The sequence below is a fragment of the Sardina pilchardus genome, chromosome 10 (genome assembly GCF_963854185.1).
Source record: "Sardina pilchardus chromosome 10, fSarPil1.1, whole genome shotgun sequence".
Taxonomy (NCBI): domain Eukaryota; kingdom Metazoa; phylum Chordata; class Actinopteri; order Clupeiformes; family Clupeidae; genus Sardina; species Sardina pilchardus.
In genome coordinates this window covers 14,574,393-14,586,892 of record NC_085003.1, presented here as the reverse complement: position 1 = coordinate 14,586,892, position 12,500 = coordinate 14,574,393, and the positions used below count along the sequence as shown (strand labels likewise).

Sequence of the window (12,500 nt, the reverse complement as noted above, 5' to 3'; positions counted from 1 at the left end):
CGACAAATCCTTATTATTCCGGTTGCCGTGGTGATTACATGTGCTAAGTCTACAAAACAGTGGCGACAGAGGAGCGGCAGGAACAGCAGAGAAGGCAAATAATTAGCCGCAGAGCGCTACAGCGTCGCCACAGCTATTCTGGTGACCTTGTTTGGTCTGAAAGGATTCAGCATAGCTGCCAGGCGGTCCGCACCCCCACCACCCCACAGCGCCGTCCATCTCTCTGCAGACCCCCACAATCCAAGGCCTGAGGAGCACTGGCTCTTTGGGGCTGTTAGTCTCCTCAGCTGGCGTCGGAGTCAAGGGCTGATTCAGATGAATGGGAGGTATTGTGTCCACATGGCCATTGCGGTTGCATTTTAGAGAAACGTGAGGTGCAAGGAGTGAAGGTTAAACAGACGGAGAGGGAGAGAGATGAGGACCTGCTTTCTTTTTCAAATGAAATCAAATTGTTTTTCTCTCTCTGTGTCCTTCTATCCCTCTTTTTGAAGGAGTGCATTGAAATGCAGGACTCAAGGATGGAGAGATGTAGCCCCCCCCCTCTCCTCTATTATCTTTCTTGGTTATAAATGATTGAATGAAAGCTTCACCAGCATGTTGGACAGGATATTGCTAAAATGTGTGGCTCAAAATAGCTGACAGAACTAAACAACATTCATGAGATACATTCCTGTTGAATTAGTCATCTCCCTTTCTCTTTCTATCTCTCACCCCCCCCCCCTCTCTCTCTATCCATTTTACTTCCTGCCCATATTTTCTCTCCCGGCCGCCGTGGCATATCTGCTCTGTAATAATACCCTCTGTTCCAACGCTGCCATTAGTGTTCCTGCTCTATTGTATCCCCCACGGGTACCTTGGCAATGCCCACCAAGGGAGGAGCTGCCACCGTGGCTCACAAAGGTGTTTTTTTTTTATAGTAGACTATTTACGTTTATATTCATGGTGTTTATATGCGGTGTGTTTTATGTTCTGTTGCAATACAGAATGTGGTCAATATTGGTCATGTTTAGGCTATTTGACTATATTTTAGGCTATATTGACTATAAACTGTTCATTTTAATGTTAGTGCAATGTTTATTGATGTCTTTGTAAGACACTTTGGATAAATCCATCTGCATCCTAAACATCAACACAACCATGGCAACATCAGTAAAAGGTGACTGGATCTAACTGGACCGAGGAGCTCTCTCGTCCACAGGCACGTCTCCTCCTTGTCCTTGGGAGTGGACACCAGTCCAGGTCTTTAGGGGTCACGCTGATTGTTATTGTTGTCTTATACAGTACTTACTTTCCCTGCTTTGATTGTGTGGGAGCCAGCTGACTCTAAAGAGAGTTCATCCCCTTGCCTCAAGACCCCCCCCCCCCCCCCCTCTCTCTCTCTCTCTCTCTCTCTCTCTCTCTCTCTCTCTCTCTCTCTCTCACACACACACACACACACACACACACAGACACACATAGAGGATATCACATATCATCTCTTTAAAGGCTTTTATGTTACTGCTTCATCTTAGGGCCCTGTTTGGGTTGTGGTTGGATTCATATTTATCATATGTATGCTACATACTGTATATATATATATATATATAGGCCTGCCTAAACTCCCAACGTCGAAGGTTCACCCAAACATCACTAAACATTCATCCTGACTAATATACATTACAGCTGTTGAAATCACTAAGAGATCACTTCCCTCAGCAGTCTGTAGGGGTGTATTTACATACTAAGCAGATTCTTCTTGAAGATAAACAGGATGCGATATGCTGTGCTGCTCCAGTGCTAGAGCCAGAGTGTGCTTGCTGCATGAGGAAATACGAAATCAGGCCCCTCTCCTGCCTTTGATCCCAATCAAACCGCCCATGACAGGGGAATCTATCCAGACCGAACCAGACTGGGCTGGACCAGACCTCTCCACCTCCCACCATCCGACTGTACTAAGCTGTACCAGGAGCGCATGACCCGCGTGTGATTGTAAAGTGGACAGGGGGCGGGGAGTGGGGGCAGGAAGGGCAGGGGGGCTCAGGATCACAGCCTCTGCTGTTTTGATCTGTTTTAATTGCCCCAAGAGCTTAGCCTTGCCAGTTAGCATTTGATGGCCTTGCTCCTTTTTCCGCCACCCCCGCCTCCACCTCCACACCTACAGTATAGCCTGGCTCTCCACCAGCTTCCCCCACCTCCACACCTACAGTACAGCATGGCTCTCCCCCAGCCTCCATTTCCTATCTGCAGTGTATGTAGTGGTGGAGAAAAGGAGAGAGGGCAGAGAAGAGGAGAGAGGAGGGGAAAGACAGAGGAGGAGAGAAGAGTAGAGGCTAGACTTGCGGAGGAGGATGTTGTGACGGAACAGAAAATTTGATTGAAGCGATTGATTGGCTTTGGTTTGCTGCCCACACCTCTGTTAATCAACAGCTGCTCACAGGAAATGTGCACCGTGCACATACTACCCTGGATTTGCCTGCTCATTTGCAGTTATTTTTACTTTGCTCTCTGCATTACAGTCTTCTGTCCTTGGTTTTGGCCGCCTTCACTAAACAGTTGAGTAACAGCAGAACATTAGACTAGAAGATTAAAAGCAATTCATTCATTCAAGTCCATTTAAGTTGCATATTTGTTTACTGCATTTTGCCTATTGAATATAAAATAATAATTGAAAAAACAACAAGAGCAATAACAAATAATAAAACAACAAAGTGTTTTACTCATGGTCTTTGAGGCTGTGGTTAGGCCATTACAGTAGCAGTAGGATCAAATCTGCTACACTGTCTTTTAGCTGACACAGTAATCTATAGAAACCATGATTAATTGCCTGGCCAGTAACTGTCAGCTCGTTCTTATTTCATCTGTATGGATACAGGAAGTGAATCATTGTTGCAATAGAATGTTCAAGTGGGATTCTAGACAAAAGGTCAAAGGTTATCGTGACTGACCTTCCTGACTGTGTCTCATTTCGGGAGGCGAGAAGAAGAAGAGGGGGAGTTTCCCTCTGACTCAGCAGGGCAGTACCTCTTAAGCACAAATCCCATTTACGTAAATCAAACGTGCTCTTGTCTCTGTGCACTGGTATGTGTGCAGGACTTGAGGGATAATGATCTGTGGGGTGGAGTTGGTGCATAAAGCAGGTTTAGTGGTGAGATTATAAACAGATCTCAAACACAGGGTCCCAGACCCCATTTAGAGTTAGTGGGCATAGGTGATTGGCTCACAAGAGGACATTGTGAAATCTATATGTAAATAACGACTAATGCATTATAATCCAATCATTAAGACCTGCTGCGTAGGTTTTTTGGGATACATTAGTCCACATGCAGTAGGCCTATATCTTATATGGTAATGCACAGATCAGAACATGGTCCAGCCATCGTCCACTACTACTTTAGAGATCAGTGTAAATGTGTCAGAGGTTATCCTGTCTGGTCTGCCACATGTATTCTAGGACAGAGTCTCATCTGCCTTGGTTAGAAACCTCTGTGGTTATCTGGTTTGACCCTGTCTGTGTGTGTGTGTGTGTGTGTGTGTGTGTGTGTGTGTGTGTGTGTGTGTGTGTGTGTGTGTGTGTGTGTGTATGTGTGTGTGTGTGTGTGTGTGTGTGTGTGTGTGTGTGCGTGCGTGCGTGCGTGCGTGCGTGCGTGCAAGTGTGTGTGTGCGTGTGCTTGTATGTGTGTGTGTGATCTGTGTGAGTCTGTGTGTCCTTGAAGATGTGGTGTTGGGGAGGGGAGGTCTTTTTCTGCTGAGTGTGGGTTCAGCTGGGGTCCTATGGCAGATGCTTCCTCTAGAGGAAGACAGAATGGCGCATCCCGTGGGAGGTAAAGTATCTCTCTCTCTCTCTTTCTCTCTCTCTCTCACACACACACACACACACACACACACACACACACACACACACATACACACACACACAACTTGGATGAAACATGCACACAGACAGACACCCACACACAGAATACACCCACACAAACATACAGACAGAGAGAGATGGAGAGAGAGAAACAGACAGACACACACACACACACACACACACACACACACACACACACACACACACACACACACACACACACACACATATACACAAACATGCACACTCTAACAGGAAATCATTGATTGGCGAAAACAGCCTCCCATCCACTCTGCAGACTCCTTGTCTCCAGTATTTGTGTAATGCGTTATCCACCTTCAACGTCAGACTCTCTCTCACACACACACGCAGACACACACGCAGACACACACACAGACACACACAGACACACACACACACACACACACACACACACACACACACACACACTTCTTACTCTTTGACGTTAGCATTCATTAGCCACACACTGAAACCCAAGCCCAGGCCCGGTTGTTGAATGGTTCCTCTGCCAACGCCGCTGGAGCTCATGAGGACGAACTCATGCTGTTTCAGGGGGACGTCACGTCATGTCAGTGGGCTTGATAATCCAGAGGTCAGAGAAAGGTTTATGTTGACCGTAAAAATCATCCCAGCAGTGTGCAACTGGAAGCACCCTCACACAGCTGCACTTCCTCTTCGCTGCGCGGGCGCGACTGGGGACACACTCGGGCCAACCGTGCAGCACTACTGACAGTGACTCCACTCACACTCACACTCAGAGCTACACACACACCACACGTCTGACGGCCATTTGTCTTTTAGTAGACGCATTTATCCACAGATTTTCATCTGTAAGTATGTGCATTTTCAGTAACAATTGCTACAACAATGTGCTACATGGTTATTAAAACAATGGTCTTGGAGTTGTTAGTTAGGGACCTTCCTAGAACATAATGGCTATTGTTATTATTGGGTGCTGATATTGTACTCCTACATAAGCCCCAAATGTTTGTCAGCATTGAGTTGAGCCATAAGAACACACCTGTTTGCTCCCAACTGGATGACCATACATTGTCTGGAGATAATCTATTGACAGCCTCGGCTACTATATTGTGGGGCCGTGTGGCAGGCTGGAGATGGTTGTTGTATCCGTGTGGCCTGTTGGGGGCAGTGTTGGGTGGTGTGTGTGTGTGTGTGCGTGTGTGAGGGGAGTGATCTGGCCGGCATGTGACACAGACTGCCTGTCTCTGGGGGAGTTGCTGGGCTCTCGATGCCTCTTCACTCTCTGGACGGGCTTCACACACGGCTCAACGGCCCACTCAGACACAACTCTGCGCACGTGCAAGTACAGTGTGTGAACACATGCACACACATGCACTTCATTGGATTCACACACACACACACACACACACACACACTTAAATCATGCACACATTTGCAGAGCATATTGCTCCGATTATAGCAAAATCAGTATGCTTAGTTAACATTTTAGGCGAAAATTATATGATTCAAAAGTCAGAACAGACTGTGATTATTAGCAAAGTAAACCCTCTTCTCTGATTCTAAAAAGGCATCACACTCTTTCTTGTTGAATACACTCAGGGACAGATGTCATCAACGGGTGCTATTGCCACCCTGAGTGTGTCCTCTCGTTGCGGAGAGCGACGCACTCTCCAGTCCTCAGTGGTAGGTGAGAGGAGACTGAAGAGAATGACCATTGTGATAAGGCCGACTTATTGAAATCAAGAGAAAGACTTCAATTCCTTTCTGTTTATGTAGCGTAGTAGTAGCAGCGTAGGCCGCATTTTTTCTCTCTCTCTCTCGCTTTGACTTTCTCCTCAAAAGGCAAGGACATCTAATGACTTAGAGTCATTGGGAGTCAGCATTCCTCTCCCTCGGCTAATAGATTTGGCTCTTGAGGTTGGGCCCATGATTCAAAACCAGTGATCTCTCGGCTCAATATTTTTGGATCTTGCCGCTGTGCTGAGACCTGTTTTTCTGGGTGCTCTGTGTTGAAATGTGTCAGAACAGAGAGCTCAAATGTTTGGATTACCCCCCCCCCCCCCCCTTCATCCACATTCCAGAATGACAATGAAGTATGAGAGAGAGCTCACGACTAGCCTTGTCTTTTTTATTTCTCTTTTAATTATTCTGAGATTACACTCCCTGACATGACCAATTTAATTCTGAAAAGATTAAAATGATATCAAATGTAACGTAAGCTATATCGAAGACATATTTGTGTTTGACAATGTCAGTAGGTGGTTGGACTGTTAATCTGTGCAAATTGATATGAAATTTGAGGTAACCATGGTACACATGACTCAATAGTTTGAAATCCTATACTTCAGTAAGAATTCCACAACTCCAAAGTCAACCCTGGTTCAGATTTGCTTTGGCTTGGACCGTGGTGACCAAGGTAACATATTCACGACACAGCACACACAGAGAGGTACGCCAAACAAATATAACCACATTTATTTTTTGAAAGTATAAAATATCACACTGTAAAGGCCACTTTGCAGGGTAAATTAACAACCTCATCAAATATTTACACAAAATAATAATAATAATAATAATAATAATAATAATAATAATAATACCTTATCCCTCTCAGATATAATCTTCCAGCACTGTGGCAGACAGAAGTGTTCTAGTCCCACTTGACCACAGTAAGTAGTTGGCAAACGAATGTTTGTTTATTTCGTTTTTTAAATAATTTACTGAATAGAGAAACAGAGACTAAGGAATCCTGGCATAGGCGTCCTCCCGAGGTTCAGGTATTCAGGATGGTTCTCGCTCACTCCTCACAAAAAAAAAGAAAAGAAAAGAAAATAGAAAAGAAAACAAATGAACGTTTTTGCAGGCACAGCTTGACATCAAACTGACAGGCACGGTATGCCCTCTTAAGTGGGAGACCCCTCTCTCTGTCTCTCTCTCTCTCTGGAAAAGAGAGAAATCTGCAAGTTCACATTCTTTTCCAATGGCACCCGTCAGGCCTCTGAGCCGGCCGGCCATCACTGGGCACAGCAGAGCAGAGTCCAGCACGGCCGGCTGACCAGGACTGGACCGGACCGGACCGGGGCAGGCTGGGCCGCACAGCCCAGGCCCGACGGGCAGGTTTGGCTCACCGCATGATTCTGCAGGATAGCGGAGGGGGATGGAGGGGATGGAGGGTAGGGGGTCAGTTGGGTTGGGCGTCGGGGGTACGGGTGGGGATGGTCACCTCCCTGTTTCTGTGTCGATTGAGTGGGTGTCAGTTTAAAAAAAAAAAAAAGAAATCTGTTTCCCACTGTTCTCATCATGGTGTCAGTTGAGGTAGGACCGTTGTACCAGAAAGAAAAAAAAAAAGAACCCAACATCTGAACTACTAATGAAGTAACAGTCACGTCAGTCTACTTGTAAAGAGTGGATGAAACGAATAAGGAAAAATTCAATTCACATTCAATCAATCCACATCTTTTTTTGTTTGTTTGTTTTTGAAACCACATCTACACCAAGATTACCAACACACTAGAATATCTGAAGTAGCCCAACCTCCACTGCTCCCCCTCCTTCAAAAAAAAAGTAAAAAAAAAAAATCCCTTTCTCAAGTAATGGCTGCTTTCATGAGGATCACTTGCACCAACGGATCCAAACGGCACAAAATCACCCCGCCCGCAAACAAAACTGCTGACAGGAGGAATGGCTGTTGAAGCGCAGAGCTGTGGGCCAAGAGATCAAAAGATCATCTGAAACCCCTCCTCTCCTCTCCTCCCCTCCCCTCCCAAAGCCCCCCTCTCCTCTCCTCCTCTCCTCTCCCCTCCTCTCCTCTCCTTTCCCCTCCCACTCTCTTCCTGTTCTGTCCATCGCACTAACCAGCGCACTCAAAGGAGAGAGGGGAGGCGCAACCACACCAGAAATAGAAAAGCAATAGGGGGAGAACTTAATGCAAATACAGTCTTAAGTCAGATGAGGACAGACACACACAAACACACACACACACACTCGCACACACAGTTCACTTTTCACAGACGCCCCTGTTTCTGTATGAAAGTCCTCTTTCTTCCCCCTCTAAACTGCTGCTGCTCTCTCTCTCTCTCTCTCTCTCTCTGTCTTTCAGTCCATCTCCGCCTCCCTCTCTCCCCCGATCATCTCCTGAAGGCTGGACTGGGGTTCGGTGTGAGCACACAGACTCTGGTGGGGACCCATGTCGGGGAGCATGTGGGAGTGTGTGTGTGTGTGTGTGTGTCCATGTGTGTGTGTCCTTGTGGAGGGGGGGGCAGTGCTGTGCTGGCCTGGTTCTGGTTCTAGTTCTAGTCGTAGTTGTAGTTGGGGTTGTGGCTGGGCGCGGCGAGGCTGTGGACTAGGACCAGCCGCTGCCCGTCACCCCCCCGCCCCCCCGCTGCGTGATGATGCTCTCGGTGGCCTTGAGGAGTCTCTCCAGGCAGGGCGCGTTGATCTTGCCCAGCGGGGGTCTGCCCGGGGCCGCCAGGGCCGCCTGGCGCAGCGACGCCGAGTCCGTTTTGCCGCGCGCGCCCCCTGCCTTGTTGCCGCTGCCGCTGCTGCTGTTGCTGTTGCTATTGTTGTTGTTGCCGCCGGCGACGGTAGCCGTGGCGGCGTCCGTGCTGGAGGACACGGCGTTGTCCTGCGTGACGTCCTGGTCGCGCTGGGCGGGCGGGACCGCTGCCGTCGTCAACGACGACGCCGACGACGACGTCGACGTGGTGGTGCGCACGGACGTGCCCTGGGCGTGCTCGGCGGTCAGCGAGCAGATGGGCGCCGTGTGCAGCCACTTGAGCTTGGTGGCCGAGTAGGGCCCGGCCGGCGTCAGGTCCCGCACGCACAGCGCCGTCCCCTTCGCCAGCGTCCCCCCCGCCACCGGGTGCATGGCGCAGGCCGTCGCCGCCGGCGTCACCATGGCGACGGGCCGAGCCAGCGCAGCCGGGGAGAACTGCAGAGGAGGAGGAGGAGGAAAATTACAGGCTGTTAGTAGACGCCACGGCTCTCGGGCGCAGCGACACAGGACGACAGCTGGGGGAGGCAGGCCAGCAGTGGTCTTCTAAACACACACACACACGCACACACACACACACACACACACACACACACACACACAGTCTTCTCCTCCACACAGCTGAAAGTGCAGTGGTGCTGCTGGAGGCCTCTCTTGGAGGTAATAGAAAGCGCGACATTACTGGCTGGAGCCTATTGTCTGCTTATCCTAAGGCACTGGAAAAGGTGAACCCAAAAAGACTGAATGTCCTCCTCAAAAGTTCACAACGAGTTCACACAGGGAGGGAGCACACACACACACACACACACAAAAGGACACTCAACCTCAACTATTTCTGGAGGAGAATCCTGACGGCTAAAATAGAAGCGGTCACTGCCTATCCCACAGCAGTCCAGCTCCTCTCCTCTCCTTTCCTCTCCTCGGCCATTCAAAAACAAACTGTGGAAGGTGTTTTTTTTTTTCCCCTTCGATGTGGCCTGACCTTTCCGTGTTCCTTGGGGATGATGATTGTCCCAAATTACCTTGTCTTCCCCGTCATTGTTCTTTAGCGAACATGAGACGGCGTGTAATAGCTCACAACTACAGAAATAGAACCTAATCCCCTCTGCACCGATGGCTTGCTCATGCGTTCGCTCGCCAGTGATTAAAGAATAATGGGTATTTTTGGCACTTCTGTGTTTATGCAAGGTGACCACAGAATGTACACACACACACACACACACACACACACAGGTGACTGACTGACTGACTGGTGGATTGGAGTGAGGTGTGTGTCCTCAACCGGCATTATCCTTGTGGTGGCATTGCATTCACACACACCCACACACACACACACACACACAAATGTCCTTTACCTTTTGTTTTTTGGAGAGGGGCTCCATGTGGCCCACTGATGTGTGTTTGTCGGCGTGCTGGACAGGTCTGATGTGGGGGAACCAACTCTTCAGCATCTCCTCCACCTTCAGGATGATGTTGACGTAGCGCTCGCTGCAAGACAGCAAAAGAAGAGAATTGCAGTTTTAGTTCTCCGTGCTTCAGGTCACATCCAAAGAAAAGAATGACTCAGTGGGAATGGAAAAGTGTCTCTTTTGTAGCCAATCCGTCTTTCTTCCGTTAAGCATGATTTTTGCAAGACTACGTGGAAAGGAGAGACTCTCAGTCACTCACAGAGTCTAGACCTCAAGTGAAATAGACGCGTTCCCGTCAATCACGCCCACGCACGGCAACACACCCACACACACCTGGCAAGTGAAGTGATGTGCTCCCTGCGTCATTTTCACACGAGTGTGTTCACATGTGGCGTACACCAGTACCACTCGTTACCCACACTGCTAAAAATACCCCCCTAAGACTGCGGAACAGACCTCCACGTCACACACCAGCAGAGAATAGCAGTGCTAAGGTGGAGCGGCGCAGGCTTAAGCACGTGTGAGCACACACACACACACACACACACGGCCAGGTACATACTCACACACAAATGTACACACAAACCAAATGTACAACACACACACAACCAGTAATACGCACACCCACACCCACACCCACACACACATACACACAGTGCATACACAACCAGTCTCACACACACACACACACACACACACACACCCAACCAGTAACACACACACACACACACACACACACACACACACACACACACACACACACACTGTTTAAGGCTGGGTCTGGACTGTGCCCATTAGTTGTGCGTGGCCCCTGGCAGATGGCGGGTGGGGATTAGCGTGCTGGGTCACATGATGGGGGTCTACCTGCTGAGCTGCCATTCCTGGCATGTTCAATTTATGAGCCAGATTATCCTGAAGGGACGCTGCCGAGGCACAAGAGTCATTTTTCCACCCCGCGATCAGTCCCCCCAACCCCTCCCTCAGCTCTCCACCCCCCAAATAAAACCCTTAGTGTGCCCCCCCCCTGCCTCCGCCCGATGCCCCTGGAGGTTCTTGAGGCAGGCTGGCACGCCTCCTCTTTGTCTCGCCTTGGCGTGGAGCATCTGGTGTGTGGGGCTTTTGGGGTTGGCCACATGCCAACTTCAGATGACCTAAATTAGGCTGCCGCCCAAACCAGTGTGCCCTCACGTCTTTGATCGCTCCTTTTCTACGAAAAAAACCTGCAGTGAGCGTTTCCACCCCCAGCACACAAGGAAAAAGCAGGAAAAAAACTTTTGTGCTATTTGCTCTGCTGGACTGAAAATGAATGCTACTCAGACCTTCAAGCTACTCATTTCACTGTTAAGGGCCGTGTTTCCCAGATTCGTTAAGAAGCTCTGAAGTGCGAAGAACTTCTTAGAAGCGTTCTTAGAATGTTCTTGGAGCACTCCTAAGAAGTTCTTAGCACTTCTTAACGAATCTGGGAAACGCGGCCAATGTTTTCAACAAGGTCTGAGACCAATCTAAACAAAAGCCAAACAGAAATGATCGTAGGACTCTCTCTCAGAGAACCAGCGCCTCTATGTTTTTCAAATAGCAACTACTTAGAGTGATCTAGAGTTAAACTGCAAAACTGCAGCACATAATGACTATTCAGCGCTTAGTAAACATGCTCATACCAGTTGATATAAAGCCAATACCTCACAGGCACCAGCCTTCCCTTCACAAAGGCAGGGCACTTGCAACACAACTACTAGCAGAGCTCACACACACACACACACACACACACACACACACACACACACACACACACACACACACACACACACACACACACACACACACACACACACACCACACACACGCACAAACACGCACGCACACACACACACACACACACACACACACACACACACACACCACACACACGCACAAACACGCACGCACACTCTTCTTGCATCATGATACTACATTATGCTGGGTGTGTGTGCAGAGGCTAGCATCAGGGGATTAGTCTGCCGTTTCCCTAAAGGTAACCTGAGTACATTCTTAATGAGCTGAGCTGGTGCATTCAGCTCCAGTGCCCAGAGACTGGCACAGGAGCCAAGCAAACTGGAAGGTCCTGTACCAGCACAGCACCCTGGCAGGTGTAGGTGTGTGTGTGTGTGTGTGTGTGTGTGTGTGTGTGTGTGTGTGTGTGTGTGTGTGTACTCTAGAGCAGTCTGGGGACCTGTACCTCAGGGGCCCTAATTGAGGTGGAAACACATTGGAGATTGCAGGTGAGATTATCCTTTCTACTTCAACTCTGCCGAGAACACTACCAGTGAGAATTGAGACTAGACAGCCTCCACACACACACACACACACACACACACACACATTCTGTCTTCTGCTCCCTGCTCCTGATAGTCATGCTTTCTTGCCTCCTCCTCCACTCCCTTACCATAATGCGTGGGCTGGCTCTTACACAGATGTTAGTGTGTGTGTGTGTGTGTGTGTGTGTGTGTGTGTGTGTGTGTGTGTGTTTGCAGAGTGGATTGGCCTCCATTCCCGTGGGAGAGAAGAGTAAACGTGCAGTAAATGATTTGCGGCATGAGCGGTGTAAACGACTGTGGACGTGTGTGTGTGTGTGTGTGTATGTGTGTTGGGAGACTGTGGGTGGACTTCTTTTTTGGTAAACGAGTGTGAGTGAATGTACGTTTGTGTGAATGTGTGGTTGTACGAGGGTGTGCGACTCTGGGCGAGTGGGAATTTGAGAGTGTGTGTGTGTGTGTGCATGCCTGCG

The 12,500-nt window shown here is 48.9% G+C and overlaps 1 protein-coding gene across 1 annotated transcript in view; it reads right to left on the bottom strand.

Annotated features, from left to right (window-relative positions):
- Positions 1-7,627: 7,627 nt before the first annotated feature.
- The window catches only part of LOC134093499 (uncharacterized), a 12,294-nt gene continuing 7,421 nt past the window's right edge, over positions 7,628-12,500 (bottom strand). The window contains exons 5-6 of the mRNA XM_062546555.1: positions 9,683-9,815; positions 7,628-8,765 (exon numbers count right to left, since the gene is read on the bottom strand). Coding sequence (XP_062402539.1) covers positions 8,178-8,765; positions 9,683-9,815 — 721 coding nt within the window. The 3' untranslated portion in view covers positions 7,628-8,177. The remainder of the gene's footprint in view (positions 8,766-9,682; positions 9,816-12,500) is intronic.